This window comes from Oryzias latipes, chromosome 7 (assembly GCF_053564925.1).
Source record: "Oryzias latipes strain Hd-rR chromosome 7, Olatipes_Hd-rR_3.1".
NCBI lineage: Eukaryota > Metazoa > Chordata > Actinopteri > Beloniformes > Adrianichthyidae > Oryzias > Oryzias latipes.
In genome coordinates, this window is record NC_136243.1 from 13000467 (window position 1) to 13020102 (window position 19636).

Consider the following 19636-nt stretch of genomic DNA (forward strand, 5'->3'; position numbering starts at 1 on the left):
AGTTTAAACTCAACAGAGTGCACTTCATATTCTGCATTATGCAAGAAAGTTTCATCTTCAAATTACCTTTATGAAACTGGCATTGATGTAATCAGTGTCCTTCTTTGATGTGACGAGACTCAGTTTTACTCTGCTGTGGTCAACTAAAGGAAAAGAAATGTGTGTTTAAAAAAAAACAATGCAATAGAAAAAAAGAAACGGTCAAAGCAACATTGGAGATTCCTATGGAATAATTACTTTTTCTCTCTGAAAATATCCGAATGACACTGAAAAAATGACTTTAATTTAAACCTTGTATTTGGGTCAAACACATGGAAACTACGGAGACAAATGGACTCACACTATAGGCTGCTGAACTTCAGGCTCCTCACTGAGATTTTGAGCTGAGCATGTGACGCGGGTTCAAGAACGCACTGAATGCAGGTTTTTCAAACATGTGCGAACAGCTCATGGTGTTACACTAGAGAAAAACACTTTCTTCTTTTTCTACTGTTTACTAGGACATGCCCTGCAGTTGGGAGAGGCTTGGTGCAAAACATCAAAGCGGTGCAAATCTCACAAATCTTGCTTCAGGATCCTTCTTTCAAAGTTCTATTCTGACATATGAAAGACTTGGTCTCATATAATTTCAGCTGGTCACAAACCACAATTATTAATTTCTCCTTCATGATCAATTTTCAAACGGTTGGCACTTTGGTGAACTGAAAAGGTCACCATCCATTTGTCCCTACTAAATCTGAGAGCCTATTGCTCAAAGTCCCACCTGGTTTAATTGAATTTCCACGGGTTCAGTGGTCACGCAATTGGAAGTAGAGCCCAAAACAGTCGTAAAACTTACATAGAATGCAATATTTTTAAGTGGAGGCCTAAAACGCATAAACACGTACTCACATAGACTTTTCATTGGAAGTGTCAGCTTGAACAAGTGTTATGAGGGGGGTGTAAATGTAACCTCACACTATCTATTAAATTAAAATCCTTTTGTCCCTAAGGGTGTAATCAATAAGTATATAAATACATAAAATCCTGTTGCCTTGCTTGTAGCTAAAAAATCTGAATGAATAAAATTGATTGGCTGTAAAGTGTAATTAGAGACAGGTGGGCAGGTCTTCACCCAGCACAGGTGGGCCGCCATAACATGGCCGGTACAATGTCTTAATTGTGTTTAGAGATTCAGTTATGAACAAGGATGTGATTGTGAAATAAATGCATGACATGTAATTATGTTTAAAAAAAAACAATTTGATTTCATTTTTTGACACCAATCAAAGCAGAAATGATCGAAGAGATCTTTTAAATCATCCTATAAATGTGTTTATTTATGGCTTAAAATCTGACGTTTAAACATGGGCGTCAATGTCATTGCCTTTCCAAAATAAGGAAATTGGTTAGAACACGGCCAGGAAGGTTTTTATAAACCTGAAAACTGACAATTCAGCAGTCAACAATCAATCAAAGACACTGGGTCATGAAAAAGAAAAAAAGCTTTAAAGAAATGTTCCCTAGTATAATGTACGATGGAGTTTTAAGGCCACCTTTTTTCTCATAAATTTACAAGTTTAAAGTCAAAGTCTTCTGGAAATGCAGCTCCTTCTAGTTTGAATTTGAGTGGCCAAATTGTTCAGAATTTCTATGTTTTTGAAACCGATGCGTAAAAAAAGCTTCACCAAACGCTCCACATTCTCATCTTTGAGCATGGCTCTGATAAACAGACAACTTCGGTGATTTTAATTTTTGCCATTTTTCTCGTACAGTTATTACTTTTTCCCCCGTAAATTTGATGTTTTAATGTCGTAAATTTACAACTTTAATATTTTTTTCTCGTAAGTTTAGGACTTCAAAGTCATAATTTAAAAAAAATTGTTCGTTAACTGTCCCTAAAACTCTGTGAATACATCCACACAGACAAAGACAGTTATGTAAAACCAGGTTGTAAGTGTTTTTGTTGTTGTAAAGTGGATTTCTACATTTGGAAATGTGGAAATTCATTGGTTATTTTGTGAACTGCCTCTGGCTTCTATTACTTTTGCTCTCATGTTGCCTTGATTCAAACACCAGTGGTGACTTGTCATTTTTGAGCGTTATGTTGTTGGTATTTGGAATGCTTATGATGTCACAGAGTCTCAGTCTTTCCAAAGATGGGCAGAAAAAAGGCGGGAAAACCCAAAAAGTGCAGCTAAAGATTTAAAGAGCCTGTGTCACCTGTGACTTGACATCCCTGAGAACAAGCATAAATGTGCCTTTTACTTGATCAGTATTGATAATTTAACTTTAATAGAATTTGTCAAAAATTACATCTTTTTGTTTGTAAAATGTTGTCAGCAGTTGATAGTTGACAGAATAACAAAGTGGATTTAGCTGTCTTTAAATAGAAACCTGGAAAAAAAAAACTCAATGTCCTTAAACCATCATAAATCAGAATTTACATTTTATAGGTAAGTTCGTATACAAAAACACAAAACTGTTCAGAGTTAGACTTACAGGGAACAATATCCTTGTATCGGTTCTTTTTGAAGTTTTCTGTCTTTTCTGCAGTCTTTGCGGAAAAGGTCTTGTCCACACGATACTTTGTTGACTGAATTTTCAATTTCTGGAAAATACAGACACACACACACACACGCACACACACACATAAACACACACACACACAAAAGTCATTCAACCATGAAATTCTTTTCCATTTCTTTAAAAAGTTTCATGCCTTTTTGCAGACACATTTTTTAAATTGCTGATCAAAGTACAGTATGGTGAATTCCGCTACATTGGGACACTTTTTGGTTGATTACTTAGGAAATATTTTTGAGATGTGGTACAGTCAGGTAAAATGGGCCGACCGATCAGCTAAAACGAGCCACTCACTGCAATGTCAAACATTCATGTTCTTTCATTTTCAAAAATATATGGCCATAGCAACATATAGGCCTAATTTAAAACATATGTGAGACACAGAGTGAGACTGAACATGTGTGCGTTTTTCTAGGCTTATAAAAACCGAAAAACCTCAGAAACTGAACAACTAGACTCTTAGACAACAGGTTTTCAAAGACAGTCCTGGCAGATAAAGCTGTCTTCCTCCTGAATTCTGTTGTATTCACCACAGATGTCATGTAACCTTTTTTTTCCACTGGGGTCACCGTTTAGGGCCTGGCACATCCTGCAAGTAAAGGTTTAGTTCTAAGCTGCACCACCTGTAGGTCTACATGCGTTTTTCATCTTTTCTTTTTTTTTGTGTGTGAGACACGGCACTGGCTAACGAGAGCGAGCTCACGATGCACCCTGGACCACACACACAATTAATTACAAAAGAAAATGTAATGTGGCATGTTATATAAACTATTATAATGATATGTTTATATACAGTATTAATACTGTTTAATAAGATGAACTATCAAGATATTTAAACAAACTCTGTTTTTGGTTTACTTATCAACCTTATCAATAACAGTACAATTTGGTATGTCAGAGCCATCTATGTATATTGCTATATATATATATTTCGATGGTATATAATGATATATCAATGGTCAGAAGCAGGCTTTGCCCCGCCCACCAGTCACTCCAGACCAATCAAATCAATTTTAAGATGTACTGTTGTGGCAACAGTTTGAATTTTTTTGCACTTATTGGTAAATGGTGAATACTTACACAGTGCTTTTCGACCTTATTTTGAAGGCCCAAGGTGCTATACAGTCACATGACTCTAACCTTATGTGGCCCATTTTACATGATGACCCAATTTAGCTGATGTCACCCTAATAGAAACATTTAAACACTTGTATGTAAAAAGAATTACAACAGATATTACCAAATCACTAAATACTTTGTTTTTGTATGTGGTACTTTTAAGTCATTGTAACAGTATGTAAGGAAAAGATGACATATTTTTGTGCAACACCATTTTTTGTTTGTTTATTTAAAACAAACTCTAAATCAAGGGTCTCAGTTGATCAGAATTTTAAACCTTGTTTATTTGTTGCATTGTACATCATCTGGAAAATAATTCCCCATAAAAATTCTTTTTTACCTAAAGTAGAAACTCCTATGTGCGAGGAACACAAAAATAGCTACCTTGTTTTTTTTTGTTATGTTGCTGATGTTTTTTGGGGAAAAAATCCTTTTAAGTCTTTGATGCACCAAGGTTAAAACATGAAGCAAAATCATACTTGTCTCAGTGCATCTTTTGTCTAACATACCATTTATTGAATATTTAGTTGTGCAGTGATCAGTTCTTAATGCATTTTAAAAGTTTTTCCATGGATAAAAGTTGGTTACTATTTGATTTGATTTGTAAATATAGACTGACTGCATGTTATTATAAGTCTCAAATTGAATCAGCATTAACAGCTAAAGAGTTTAGCACGCTCTGCTGAAGCCTCAATAGAAACATTCCAACGTTTATTTTTTAATAAACATTTTTTCTGCCTAAATCTTAAGGAGAGCTTCTAGTAAACATTATGAGTCCAGGTGTCCTTTTAAATCATTTATGGACATTTTGTTGTTTTTATTTTATATTTCTTTATATTTTGGACATATAATAGGCCTATTTGGGCAGCAATGTGGCAGGATCATTGCACAGGTTACAAAACTGACAAGGTTTGACTGGAATTTACTCCTCAAGTAAGTGTTCAGGTTTGAAGATTTAAAGTTAAATTGACTGTGTGAAATTGCTTGGATAGTCAAATTTGGCCCACAGGCTTTGAAGTTGACTCTTTTTTTGTAGGTTTTCTATCCTAAGTATTCTGAAAGTTGCGGCACTGCCAAGAGGACATTAACTCACTCAAGTTTTATTTGGAGGATTTTCTAAGGCCCTGTTACCCATCTGTGTCTCAAAGACCACAGCAAGCTTTTTTCATACAAAGGAAGTGACACAAAAGACCCTTTCCTGTGAGATGACAGAGGTAGGACTCATGTGAAAGCACGCAGGGCTGTTTATCTTTACTTTTATGTCACTGATCACCATAGCAGCAGACCACAGATGATCTAACCGAGGCTCAACACTTTGCAGGGGAGATTTTTTTTTTCTAAATGCGGTGTCACATGCACCATGGTAGCTGGCCATGAGTTAAAAACGATTTGCCTACAAGTCTTCCTCCTTGATTGCCATCACTAGCAAGCATTAGAGTAAAGAGGAACTATTAAAAAAAGACTTTTGAACTTCTGATGCAATGCAATGCACTTCCCCACAGTTCTGACAACTTGTCAACTTGAACTTTCATTTTCTAGTCTGTTTTTTAATTTTGTCAAATGAATAGAAAGATTGACACTTTTGTTGATCCATATCGAAGCCAAACTGCATCAAGTCATCTATTTTCTGAACATCGGAAAAAACAAATGAACTCACTGCAAACTCCCCAGTAATGCCATTTGGGTCTTCTTCACCCGCTGCCTCCTGCCTCTCCAAGTGAATCAAGATGTCCCTCAGAATCCAGGCCTGATACTCCATGACTGACTCCACACTGCCTTGGACAGAGCCCTTTCAAAGGGATGTCAGCTCACACAGGTCCATGGTTCAGAGAGAAGACCATGCGCTGACTTGAGTGCGGTTGCACTTCTGCTGCGCACTTCTCTACAGTGACTCCTACATCAAGAAACTGTTTATGACGGAACACATGAAGTGTCTTAGAGGAAGTAAGAGTCAGCCAACAGGTTCTGTGGTCAGAATCGAACTTTTGCCGCGCCCCCTCGCGTCTCTCACTGGGTCCTATAGTCACATGGATGCTCAACAGGAGGGAGAAACGCCCACAAAAGATGTGTGCCACACATTTCATCTCACAAACAGGCCCAAACAGCTGATCCAACCCAAAGTGTGAGTGCAGGGAAAGCAGCGCAGCAGGTCGGACAACATTCAGGAAACCTGAGACGAGTGTCAGGGAAAAGTGCAGATAGAAGGAGAAGAGGGCCTCTGAGAAACTGCATGAAGGCCCATAGAAGATCATCACCATACCTGTTTATGAGGTTTAAACTAGTATGCACAAAGTCCTGACTAAAGTTTCCCCAGCAGGGTTTTTAAATAGCAGGAGGAATTCCAAGAACCACTAGAGAGGCGGAGGTTCCTAGTCATTTTTTTTTAGCACGTCTAGACTTGTCAAATCTGCTACTACAGATGAAAACAGAAAACTCATTGAACAGAAAGAAAGAAGCTGAAAGTAAGTCAGTGGAAATATTAGAATTTTACATTTTCTATTTAAAGAAGCAACATTCTTCTGTCAGAGACTCTACAGAAATCTGTCTTTGAAGTTCAACCTTCAAGTATTCACTTATTCTGAAGAATAGTGACATCTAGTGACAGAAAAGAGTAAACCCATCTGTGCTTCAGGAGTTTAACTTTACCCAACTAATAGAAATGTAACGATGAATCGATGAATTGATCTATATTTCTACGATACAACAAGATCGATCTGTCGGAGACCTATTCCATTATAACATTGTTTCAAAGTAAAATTAATCATTTATAATCACTATTAGAAAATACCGTTCGGATTGAGGCACCGTAGGTTTATTTTACTAAAACGTAAAAAATGCATCACAGCGGACAACACACGATGCAATGTCACCAAAAATCATCATTCCGGTCCAATGTATGGAAACACTTTGAATTTAGCAAAGACATGTGACCATACAGTTTGGTAAAACGTCCTAATAATGCTCCATTTGGATTATTTTGATGTGGAAAAACAACAGTGGGCTGAACTTTAGGAAACTAAAATGTCAATGGATTTGACATGTATTCTAGTTTACTTGTTTGTTTTTACTCATAAGTTATTTACACTTAATTATCTTGCAAGAAACACAAGGAATCTGATAAACTTTGTCTGAACTGTTGAGTAAAAAAATGGAAAAATACTCTTTGACATCTAAATTTGAGAGCTTTTTGCAGTCCTGCCATGGATGGAATCTGCAAAAATATTCAAGATTATTTAAGATGACTAAGATCATATTTTTTATAATTTTTCATGATTTTCTGAAACTAAGGTTATTTTGATGTTAAAAATCTTTTTTGATAAGATTATTTTTCTTACAAGACAGAAAATAAGACATCTTTTCCTGAAACAATTTTCATTTATTCATCTTCTAAACCCGTTTGATCCCTTTCGGGGTCACGGGGCTGTTGGAGCCTATCCCGGCCACTTGTGGGCGAAGGCAGGGGACACCCTGGATGGGTCGCCAGTCTGTTGCAGGCCCACAATCACACTCACATTCACACCCAGGGGCAATTTAGGGTAACCATTTACCCCATGAAGTCAGAGTCCCTGGAGAAAGCCCACACGCGCATGGGGAGAACATGCAAACTGCACACAGAAAGATCTCCCATTGGTGTTCTGTTTCCGGTTACCCAGCCCGGACTTGAACCGGGTCTGCTATGAGGCAAGAGCGCTAACCACTGCACCACCGAGCAGCCCACGGATAACTAAACTTCTCAATAAAATTAATTTAAAAGAAAAAACAAACAGGTACATGTTCGATGAGGCTGATTCAATGAGAGGAAGTTGAGGTTAAGGTTTTCTAGTAGAAATGCAAATGCCAATGTTTTTACCAAGGTTATATTTTTAGATCTTTTACCATGTTAGAAAATTTCTGATGCTTAACCCTTGTGCTATCTTAGATGACCCCACCCTTACATTGACGTGTTCTCCCTACCATGACAAAGGTGGATAAAGGTGGAAAGATTTCATGTAATCCATGGACACCAGTGAAGATCACAAATCATTGAAGAAAAAAGGTTCAGAGCACTGTCTAGTGGGTCTAGATGACCCAACTCCCAATGTTAAAGTGGCTAGGATAGCACAAGGGTTAATACTCTTTTTTCTCTGATTTTTCCCACCACAAAAACAAGCCCCCAAAAGTCACACATTCTAAAAAAAATTAAATTACGAACATTTCTTTGAAAATAGGCAAAGAAAAATCTGCCAATGGGGTAAGAAAAATTGCCTTCCCAAGAATTCTCATCTTAAGGGAAAAAAATCTAGTACTGAGACATGTTTTCTTAAACTAAGGTTATTTTGCTGCTGAAAAGTTTTCTTGATAAGATTTTTTTACGTGCAAGACAGAAAATAAGACAATTTTTCTTGAAACAATCTTATTTTCCTAATATTCAGTATGCGTGCAGGCTGAAATTGAGAGTGTACAATAAATGGTTAACTTTTTAAATTCAAATTTGGGGCGGAATAATCCAGAATTTGAGAAGCCCCCAAGCTTCTGATCGTTGTGACCTTCATTAAGCGGATTCAAAATCCTGGCACCAAACTTTACTGCGCTTGTGACGGGGGCTTGCAGATGAAAGCAGCCGTGCTGTGAAAAAGCATTTCCATAAATGGTTTCACGTGGGCAGGACCCAATTTGAAAGCGTGTTTAAAACCATCTTCTCAGGAAGCAAATGCAACCACAGTCCACTGCTGCAGCGTACCAAAAGTTCTGACATTTTCCCACTCCATCATGAAGATGCTATGTTTTATTTTACTCTTTTATGGTAAGAAAGATTTTTTTAAATTTCATTTCTATTTCTATTACAAATTTATTATCAGCAAAAAATATATACGTTAAATTTCGTAATACATTTTGGTTACGAAATTACAAAAAATGATTACAACCCCATAAAGTCGTCAATGATGTAATACATATTTATGAAATTATGTAGATTTTTTTAAATTTTGTGTTGTTTTTCCAAGAAACATACACTCTTCTTATTTGTACAAAACTTAGTAATAATAAAACTAGTGCTTTGTATTTTGGTTACTTTTTCTTTTTCATAGAAACCTTTTTCTGTTTTTATATTTAAGTTAAATTCAATTCAATTTTATTTATATTGCCAAAAATAACATGAGTCGTGTCAATGGGCTTAAAAGAATTAAACACGCCTTTTTTGTATTCTTTCCTTTTGAGAGAATTGATGTGAACTTAAGTGAACCAACTTGAAGATCTCTACCATTTTTATCTTATTTGTATGTATAAAAATCTGTATATACAAAAGTGTTTTTGTTTATATTTTAATATGTAAACATATATATTAAATATGTACATAGGCATAAAGAGAGATTTATTTGACTATTTTTTTTTCTTGCAGACAGCCTCCAGCTTAGTTGTGACAGAAGAACAATCATTGCTCACGTTGGAGGTGAATTCCTCCTTACCTGCATGTTTGAAGATAGCTTCTACTTTAGCAAGAAGTACTGGTGCGGGGGGCCCTCCAGAGGCTCCTGTGAGATCCTGGCTGATTCTGAAGGTGTTGCTAAAACTAAATACACGCACAGGTCTGTCGTGGTTCAGGTTAGAAGAAGGCTATTTGTGAAAGTCACGAACCTCCAGATTGATGACAGCGGAGTGTACTGGGTTGGAATTGACAAACCATACTCTGACATCATGGTTCCAATCACTTTGAATGTGACTCAAGGTAATATGGTTTAAAAAAGCATCTGTGTCCATCGTCCACAGAATCTCCGGATAATGACACTTTTATTTCTGTCAGTTCCAGTTTCCAAACCCAGAATTTGGCCCTTGAACGCCTTGGTGGACAGGCCCACCTGTTGGGGCCAGCCGGTGACCGTACGCTGTGGCCCTTCAATAGGCACAGGGGTTTGGTACGCCTGGTACCATCGCAGTCACAACAAGGACATCCTGCTCTCCTCCTCCTCAGACTTGACCCTGCACTGTGGCACAGTGAAAAATGGGGACAACCATTACTGCCTCGCAAGTAATGATGTGAGCAGCGAGAAGAGCGACATCCTGTCTGTGCAGGTGCTGCAGCCCGCTGACAAAAACTGCATTTATGCGGTTCGGCTTCAAGGTAAGAGAAGGTGCTAAAGTGACAATACTGCATTACACACAGCCACACACAACAAATAAGACTAGAATAACTCAGCAGAAATGCCGTCATCACAAAAAGGATGAGAACTTTGTGCGTTCGCCAAATAAAATTATTTGGAAACCATTTTTCTAGCATCCCGTGCTTAAAAAAATAATAATATACAGTATGGCCATCTTTGTTGTAGTTTTATAGGTTCTACTTAGGAAATAATTCTAAAAAAATAGACATCAGTTCTTTGTTGGGTTTTTATGTTGTTGTGGTTTTGGTAGTGCTGCAAGTTAGCAGTGTAAATCTCTTTCTTTTGACTGTGGAAACAATGACAAATAGACTAAAACAGAGAATAGTGGAAAAAAGGATGAGATTTTGATATTCACTGGACATTTATGGATTTTCAAGAGCATGATGTCTGAGTGTTCTCTGAGTTGTTCAGCCTCATCTTACATGTACTACTTTGCTTCCTCTGTTCATTTCATTTTTGGAACTTCTCTTTTTTTGAGTTTCTGATGTTGGATTAAAGCTCTTGCCTGACTCAGATTTGTGTTTATTCCAAAATAAAAACCCTAAAATATTTTTAAGATGAGTAACCCCCCCCCCCCCCCCCCCGCCCCTTTAAGAAATGATAATAATAAGTGTTTATTTTTAATAACATCTTCTGCGTTAGCTTTCTTTAAAAAAAAGTCAGGAAGTATCACTAATTTATATGTAATTGGACTTGAATGAGGATTCCAAGTGGTGATTCAAAAAGAAACAACTTTGGGGAACATCCCACCTTGTTTCACTTAGGATTCAAGGTTTATATTTCCTTCTTGGGACTATTTTAGGAACTGGGGATGTAGGAACCAACATACAGGAGGCTTGGAGAGAAAATCTTAAAGACTTGCTTTGATGAAAATTGTGTTTTTGTTGTTTTTAATTTGTTCTTGTGGCATTTTTCTGATGAGGGAGGATATAGATTATATATATATTATATGTAAACAGGGACCTTTCAGTAATGGAGGGGGGGGGTTGCTCTGTGTCAACAGTCTCACCCACAGAAGTGGTGAATTACTATATCGATATTCTAACTGCAGAATGTCATAGAAAATAGTTTTGTTTTTTTATTTGGGCGAAAAATGACAATCATATTTAAAGGACCACTTGGAACACTTTCAAAATAGGTCAAAAGTTGATTGGAGTGAGTCTTGAAACATTTAATAAATGAGCTTAAACATTAAAAAAACCATGGAGAAACAAAAAATCACATAAGCAAATGAGCTGTGGCTGATCATCAACCAAACCCTGGTGTGACTGACGGGAAGTAAACCTGAAAACAGAATCTTATAAAATCAAAGAAATAAAACTGAATAAATCAAATTCAAGAGCACAATCCTCATGAAAAGCATAAACGTAACTTTGTCAGTTCACCAGGTCACCACCAGAAGGCACAAGCAAGTCAGCCCCCATTCACTGCTGTGTCAAACAGGAAAACCTAATATTCCTTTTTCTGTCACTGGATCTCAAGATCATTGTGTGTGAATTCCCAAAATATTCAATTACTTTATTAAAAGTAAAATAGATAAATAACTTTATCTTGGAGGCCGAAATGGGGGTGTGGCCTTTTTCCTATGAAACGCTGCATTGAGCCATCAGCTCTCAAACGGCTGCATTGAACATGTGCCAAGAACTGGCAGGCGTGCTGCTCACGCCTAGTTCAGTTGAAATACAAGCTTGATGAAATCATATCCGGCCCCAACAGTAAATCTGGCAATAAACCAGCTCAATATAAAACAATGGATGACACCAACGTTTGTCCGCAGAAGGGTGGAGGAATAATCAATCAGTTACTAGTCAGGGTTGATGACGAATCACTGCATGCTTTAGACACCTAAAACTATAACTTCGGAAACAAGCCTCTGCTTCCTCTTTCATTTTAGAGGATCTGACATCTGACTCCTCCTTGTAAACCCATACCTTAACTCTGTTGTGCCGGAAACTCATTGTTTATATGGTTTTTGTTCTTTTTATCCTGATGCAGGGCTGCATGAGAGGTTTGCCCAGGTTTACATCCCATGTCTCCTTTCTGTGTAGAGTTTGCATGTTATCTCTGAGCACTCTGGTTTCCTCCCAGAGTCCAAAAATACACGCTTCATACGTTGATTGGAGTCTCTGAATTGCCACTAGGTGTGTGTTTGTGAGAGTAATTTTGTGGCCTTGCAACAAGCTGGTGATCTGAACCAGGCATGTGTACCCCATCTTTGCCCAACAGTAGTTAAGTTGGCTCCAGCAAACCTCATGACCCCACAGGGCATCAAGATGAAGAGCTTTATGTACTGTGTTTCTGTTTTACTTTAATTGTTAGGCACTGTGCTTAGCATCAGTTGAATTAATTGTGTTTTTAGGCCTATCACATGGCAGCAACTCAATGCATTTAGGTATGTAGGCAGGGTCACGACAATCTGCTGCAGTTCAAACTGAGCAATAGAATGGGGAAGAAAAGTGATTGAAGTGACTTTGAACGTGGCATGTTTGTTTATGCCAGATGGGCTGGTCGGAAAATTTCAGAAACTGCTGGACTACTGGGATTTTCACCTAGAACCATCTCTAGGGTTTACAGAGAATGGTCTGAAAAAGAGAAAATATCCATGGCTAATTCCAGCGGGAGAAGGTGCCATATCATAAAATTGGAATCATCTCAAACTGGTTTCTTGAACATGACATTATGTTTACTGGACTCTAATGGCCTCCGCAGTCACCAAATCTCAACCCAATAGAGCATCTTTGGGATGTGGTGGAACGGGAGATTGGCATTGTGGATGTGCAACCAACAAATCTGCAGCAACTGTGTGATGCTATTATGTCAATATGGACCAAACTCTGAGGAATGTTTCCAGTACCTTCTTGAATCTATACCACCAAGGATGAAGGTAATGTAGTTCTCAAGGCAAAACGGGGTCACACCTGATACCTGATACCTGACAAAGTGGCCGGTGAGTGCACATGAGAAGTGGACTGAGCGGGTATGACATATCTTTATTTTACTTCCGCTGTCCATTTCTTTCTTATAACTTCTCTTTTTTGAGTTTCTGATGTTGAATTAAAGCTCTTATGTTGTTGGATTAAAGTTCTGAAATCAATTCAATTGCCATTTTTCCACAAAACTGACGCCACCAAGTTTGAGGCAGATGACATCTGAGCATTGATTAGTCTGAGTTAACCAAGAGTAAAATGCATGAATGGCCACACCCACTTGAACACGGGCTTAAGTTTATCAAATGTTTTGAATGTTTAATGTGAGGCCACATAATTTTATTGAGGCATCTGATTGGTCCGTTTAGAACTTGAATAACTTGCACTACAGAAAAAAAAATATAATGAGAAAAAAAATCAGAATTAGCAAGAACATGTAAAAAAAAGGTATCAGAGCAAAACTGGTTTTCTGACTAATAGAATGACTGAGTAACAGTCATTATTGTCACTATTGTCATCTGTGGGATTTTGGCTTCTTTAAACCAGCAGGTACTTCCTGTTTGGAAAGCGAGGGGGGAGGGGTCACTCAGTCCAAGTTCTTGTATACAGGTACTCTGAATGGTTGCAGCATTGCTACAACTACATGTAAGCTTCCAAATTCAGTTTTATTTTTTTCTTTATATGTGTTGAGGTCTTTGATTTCTTGTTTAACCTTTGTGCTGTCCTATGGTGACCTAAGATGACCATTGACGTGTTCTCCCTACCATGACAAAGGTGGATAAAGGTTGAAAGATTTCATGTTATCCATGGACACCAGTGAAGATCACAAATCATTGAAGAAAAAAGGTTCAGAGCACTGTCTAGTGGGTCTAGATGACCCAACTCCCCATGTTAAAGTGCATAGGATAGCACATGTACAATATAAAGTACATTTTAGATAAATGTTCATCACTAAAATGACTGGTGCTGACAAATGATGACTGTGATTCTAATACAAATGATTTTGAGCCTTTTACTGGTGTTTGACCTGCTCTTGATACTGTTCTGAAATTCTTGATGCTCCATGTTCATGTGTCACCTCTAGGTCAGCCCAGTTATGACTGTGCAGACAGAATGAGCACAGCAGCAGTGACGACATCAACAATGGCTCCATCTACCTTCCAAGCTTCCACCTACCGGTTTTCCCAAATCAATCAAACGGAACAGGACTTTTTTTTCAGCAAGTGAGATCATCCTTTTTTACTCTCTTTGATGCAAGAAACATATGAGGGCTAAAAAAGAAAAAGATAAACCTGTTAAATCTGCTTTTTTTTAGGGCATCAGCTGGCCTTCAACTTTGGTACCAAGTTCTGCGCTGGAGTCTTTTTGCATCTTTACTTATATTTCTGTGCGTATTCCTTAGAGTAACTAGAACGAAAAACCTGGAGAACGATAAAAGAAAAAGAATGTTTTATTCCAGGCCAGATTCATAGAAGTGTTAGCTAAACGTTACGGGTATGTTTACCATGGTTGACCTCTGATACCATGTTTGGATCTTTTAAAATCCAGATCAAATAATGTAATTATTTGCACAAAAAAAGGTTACATTTTTCATACATTTCAGCATCACTATCATTACCGTTTCAGTCATGTGTGTTTACATAATCTGTATAGATTTTCTATATTTTTTAATGTCTTGAATGCAATGAACCTTTGTGCCAAAGGTAATATATAGTAAAATATGAGTTATTTGTGCAGCTAAATTTCCTCCTCAGAAGCGAGACGACTCAAACTCTGAAGCATCCGGCTTTCTCTCCGTGTGGGTGTGGCCCATTTCATGACATGAACTTTGAGCCGACCTCGGCAGCTTGTCTGTGTTTCACCCATAAAAACAAACAACATCGGAACTTTTGCAAACATGGATGTGCATATTGTGCATATAAGATTAAAGCGTTTTTAGCAATCCCTGCTAGCTCCTCTAAGACAGTAAATGTGTAAACTATCAAATCAGCTTTGGGTTTATTTTTGCATGATAGAGGCCTTTTAAATTCTCAAAAAAAAAAACAACCACAAAGGGATATCAGAGTTTGAGTCGTCTCTGCATTTCTCTAAAACCCTGCTCTCTGAGCACCAGCTCCTCCTCTTGGCTCTAGGTTGACGACACGAAATGGGCGGCACAAGGACAGAAAGACAGAGCCTGAGAGTTTGAGTCGTCTTTCTTCCTGGTTGGAAAATGAACTGTGAAAATAACTAATATTTCATTAAAAAACCATTCAAAGATAATATATTATTATATATATAGTTTACTCTGAAAGGCTTAAGAATAGCAGAATATATGCCCTTTAAATAAAAATGTTGTTTTTCTTTGTTTCATTGAGGAATTGTGTGTCAAATATATATATATATATATATATATATATATATATATATATATATATATATATATATATATATATATATATATATATAAATAAAGGAGCATGCAAAGGATGTATTACTTTGACTTTAATTACAACACAAGTTAGTTCCTGTGTTTACACTGACACATTTTTCCGAGTACTAACCGTATTGGTGAACATGTTTATGGCCCCAAGCTGCTGCGGGGAATCAGTCAACAGAAATTACTCAAGACCATAAGGAAAAGAAAATGCCCACATTTGAAAAAACACATTCCTCCTTTTCTTTCTGACTGAAATCAGCTAACTAATAGCCACTTCCTCCAGCTCCTCTGGGGGTCCCCAAGGTTTTTACAGACCAGCCGAGAGATGTTGTCTCTCTGGCGTGTCCTGGGTCAGAGCCACCTCAACTTCCTCTGGATGTGGAGGAGCAGCGACTCTACTCTGAGCTCTCTCCAGGCGACCGAGCTTCTCCCCCTATGAGCTTTGCTTTCTTGCTCAGCTCTCTCTTCACCACAACGGACCAATACAACAACCGATTAACAGCGGATGCCGCTCAACTTCGCCTGTCAATCTCACACTCTAATCTTCCGTTATTCGTGAACGAGACCCCAAGATATTTAAACTCCTCTACCTGCAGCAGGAGCACTCCACCCACAGAGAGAGGAGGAACTATTGTTCTCTGGTCAAGAGTTATGGCCTCAGACTTTGCGGTATTGACCCTCATCCCAGCTGCTTCACACTCAGCCAAAAACTGCCCCAATGCACGCTGGAGGTCCTGGTTTGATGAAACCAAGAGGACAACGTTATCTGCAATGAGCAGATAACGTTGCCTTTGGCCAGATTCCCTCTGGCCAAAGGCTGCACCTGGAAATTCTACCCATAATGATTATGAACAGAGCCTGTGTAAAGTGCAACCCTGCTGGAGTCCAACGTGCACCGGGAACAGGTCCGACTTACTGCCGGCAATGCAAACAAAGGTCTTGCTCTGGTCATACAGAGACTGGACAGCACTCAGTAAGGCTTCCCGGACACCATACTCCCAGAGCACCCTCCACAGGACACAACGATGGACGCGGCCAACCCTTTTACTAAATCCACAAAACCAATATGTACTGGATGACCAAACTCCCACAATCACTCCAGCACCCTAGAGGGTCTAGAGCTGGTCCACTGTTTTCTTCATTTTTAACCAGTCAGATGTTTAGTGATATCATATCCAGCCAAAATATTAATAAAAAACAATCTTCAAATGCAAAACTTAATTCCATGTTTTCTACAACTACAAAATCAGTTTTAATAGAAAATCCTGGATGTCATTGTTTTGTATTTGGTCCAACAGAAGATAGTTTTTCAGCTCTGTTTTTGTCTTGAGGGGATGTGGTGTCATAAAATATCTTTTTTCTAAAGAATAGGGCAATAGGTGGAGCATAAAAGTCTGAAAGTTGTGAGAACACACCCATGTGGACTGCTCTAAATTCTATGATTTAATGGTCATCAATAGAAGGAAGGGAAAGTTGTTTCCTGTGGTTAACCTGCCAAAGCAATAGCTTTACATCAGTTTTGTCTGTGTCCAGATTTGAGACTTTAGTAAGACTTGGAGAAATGTTTCAAAGACTTTTTGCCCATGAGCAAATCTAACTGTTACAGAACCGGTTCAGTGAGAATTACAAAGCTTCAACTGCTCACTCAGAAGCTTCTGCTTTCACGTTCCTTTCCTCCATAGAAAAATTATACTAATTTTTTTAAATGAAAGTTCACTTTTTTTTTTTTTTAAATCAGCTGAACCTTGTCCTGGCCACATTTTTTAAGTGCAATTTACGCATGTGTAACTTGAAAAGGTAAAAGTAAAGGTAAAGGTAAACTTTGTTGTCCTCAAAGAGGAAATTTGTTCTGGGCCACAGAGCTACAAACTGTATAACATCCTTCATCATTCATCATACACACATCACATACATAATAAAAGTGCATAAACCGATTACATAATAAATAAATAAAAACAGAGTATACAGATTTTTCCCTCAGGCCTGACCTTCACAGTCGAGAACACAAATAGTAAAAAATCTAAAAAATTGTAAAATATTTAATTCCAACCCTTAAAACCACCTTGCTAAAAGTTATTTTTTGTAAAAAGCATTATCAATTCGCAAAACAAAAACTCTCCATTAAAATACAACAACTATTAAAACTAGGGACTGATACCCAACATAATAAATACTTAAGAAAAAAAGCAAACAAATACACACATTGATGACAGTAAAAAATAATGACTCCATTGCTTTATAATATTGTTTTGTGTCAGTTGGTAGATGCTTCAATTTTGAAAAGTATTAACGGCTTTCTTGGGATGTTTGGAATTTTGAGAAATGAGTTATGAAAAATCTGTTGTATTTCATCCACCCATCCATCTAGCAGAATCTGCTGTATCCTTTTGGGTCACAGGGTTGCTGGAGCAAACCCAGCTACTGTTGGGTGAAGGCAGGGACTGTTGCAGGGACACATAATCACACACAGGCTCACCTAGTGACAATATGAAGAAATCAGTGAACTTATGAAGCATGTTTTTGTTCTGTGGGAGGAAGCCGGATTTCCTGGAGAAAACCTGCACACACACGAGGAGAACATGCAAACTCCACACAGAAAGGTTTGGATTCAAACTAGGGTTTTCTCGCTGTGAAGAGCCTAATCACTACACCACCATTTACCACTCTAGATTGTATAAATATGTTAAAATCCTACTGTGGGAAATGTAACCGTATCTGTCAAACATGAAAGACAAACCCATTGTTATGTTTTTACTAAAAAGGGTAAATTTCTTGCATTATTTTATTTATTTATTTCATATTATTTTATGTTATTTTATTCATGTTAGTGTTATGTATACTGTTATGGTTTCCTCCCTTTCAAACCGTTCTTTATCTCACTTTTAATTTAGTCCATTAAAGGAGTGAAACGACTGCCCTTTGCTACTACTTCTTTACTTTTACAGACCAGAGTACATTAGGAGGCAGAGTAGAAAGGTCTTCGGTTTCAGAAGGAAGTTAACTTCCTCAAATTGAGTCAAAACAGGGCTGGGTTCAATGTCTCATTCTTCAGCGATTCTATGAGAAGATAAAAAGTGTATTGACCACAAACAAATAGAAGTATTGTTGCAAAGTTGTCATGATCAAAACTGTAAAAATTATTCCTACTTTTTTTCTGATCACAAATTCAACTATTAGCTAATATTTTGTCATGTGCGGGAGGCTCGAGAGTCGGTAGGACCCAGGCGCAGAGACGGGAGGCAAATGGGTTCAAGGGCAAGGGGTTTAATTATAACAAAAAGCGCTGCAGAGCAGGATGACAAAACAAAAACTCACTGTGGCGTGGCGTGGCATGAAACATGGCATGAACGGATGAAGACGTTAAACACACGACCAGAAGTTAATGGACCAGCACAGGAGGAAGGCAGAGACAGAACTTATATACAGACAGGGCAGACAAGACACAGGTGAACATGATCAGGGCAGATGGGGACCAAAGGAAGTAAAACACAAGAAACAAGACAAGACAGGAAACCTTTCAAAATAAAACAGGAAACAGAACTTAACCATGACAGAACAAGACAGAAAGCAAAAACCAATACAAAAGAAACTCAAACCATGACATATTTGTTCCTAAAGTAATAGACTATAAACCTACCAAGAACAAATAAGAAGCATTGTCTAAATACATTTTATTTTTACATTATTTATACTTTAATAAATCTGTTGGTCTACATCTATCAAGTTAAAGCAAATGTGTTAAGGTGACCAGCGAGTGCTTGTGCTTCGTGTTGCATGAGGAATTATTATTGGCATACCGAGTGTATAATCGGAACATTCGTGAGGTTACAATGTGAAGTGTTATAATGAAGACCGACAATAATTTAAAGAGAGACCTTGCAGCTTTATTCACTTTCAAATTATCAGCCATAGTGTAGAACGAAAGCTCAGGTGAAAAGGCAATCTCTGTATCCCTTTGCGTATGAAACTATATTCATTGTATGAGAGACATAACACAGAACATCCACTCTGTTTAGCTCAAGTCTATAGAACAAACAAAACAAAAGTGATTATGCTAACCCTCAGATCACTAACAATAAACAATAGCACATTCTGTGTCATGTTAATGGAAAATAGAAACATAAATTCCAACTTGTTTTGAACATTGTTCTTTTTTTCTTTTTTTTCATTACTTCTGTTAGGGTCTGGAAAACAGCATAATAACAATACAAAGTAAATAGCCAACAGTTTAGATTCTTCTTGTTTAAAGATCAAAGTCCTTGTACCGAGATTGTTTATAACTCTGCCAGATCGTGTGCAAGTTGGTGGTGGGCCGGGGGGTATTCCAGGAAGCATGTTTAAACTACCCTGACTTTAAGCCTGAACTATGGCTGAAATCCGCCTGAACTTGCTTAATCTGGGTATGTCGGTTCCAAAAGACAGGATAGGATTTAGCGTAACTACGCTCGACTTGGTAACCCTGGGTTAAT

At 37.8% G+C, this 19636-nt stretch overlaps 2 protein-coding genes across 5 annotated transcripts in view; one reads left to right on the plus strand and one right to left on the minus strand.

Moving 5' to 3' along the window:
- Window positions 1–18554, minus strand: part of ptpn22 (protein tyrosine phosphatase non-receptor type 22) — a 30460-nt gene extending 11906 nt beyond the window's left edge. The window contains exons 1-3 of one of the 4 annotated variants that reach the window (XM_078950238.1): window positions 18483–18554; window positions 2482–2590; window positions 67–143 (exon numbers count right to left, since the gene is read on the minus strand). In XM_078950238.1, the coding sequence (XP_078806364.1) occupies window positions 67–143; window positions 2482–2590; window positions 18483–18512 (216 nt within the window). In that variant the 5' untranslated portion in view covers window positions 18513–18554. Of the gene's footprint in view, window positions 1–66; window positions 144–891; window positions 1036–2481; window positions 2591–5341; window positions 5677–15757; window positions 15903–18482 lie in introns of those variants that run through there. The other 3 variants (XM_023956845.2, XM_023956844.2, XM_078950239.1) reach the window with 3 other exon arrangements.
- On the plus strand, window positions 9067–14791 carry LOC105354442 (uncharacterized). The gene is made up of 4 exons (XM_020704882.3): window positions 9067–9388; window positions 9464–9781; window positions 13833–13971; window positions 14064–14791. Exons 1-4 carry the CDS (start codon window positions 9133–9135, stop codon window positions 14218–14220), a joined length of 870 nt encoding a protein of 289 aa, XP_020560541.2. The 5' UTR covers window positions 9067–9132; the 3' UTR covers window positions 14221–14791.
- Window positions 18555–19636: the final 1082 nt, after the last annotated feature.

Bases quoted from the DNA above. Each gene is read 5' to 3' on its own strand.
- LOC105354442 (XM_020704882.3), top strand. From the start codon at position 9,133: ATGTTTGAAGATAGCTTCTACTTTAGCAAGAAGTACTGGTGCGGGGGG. The intron at 9,782-13,832 runs GTAAGAGAAGGT...TGTCACCTCTAG, and splicing joins TTATGCGGTTCGGCTTCAAG to GTCAGCCCAGTTATGACTGT. The intron at 13,972-14,063 runs GTGAGATCATCC...GCTTTTTTTTAG, and splicing joins CAGGACTTTTTTTTCAGCAA to GGCATCAGCTGGCCTTCAAC.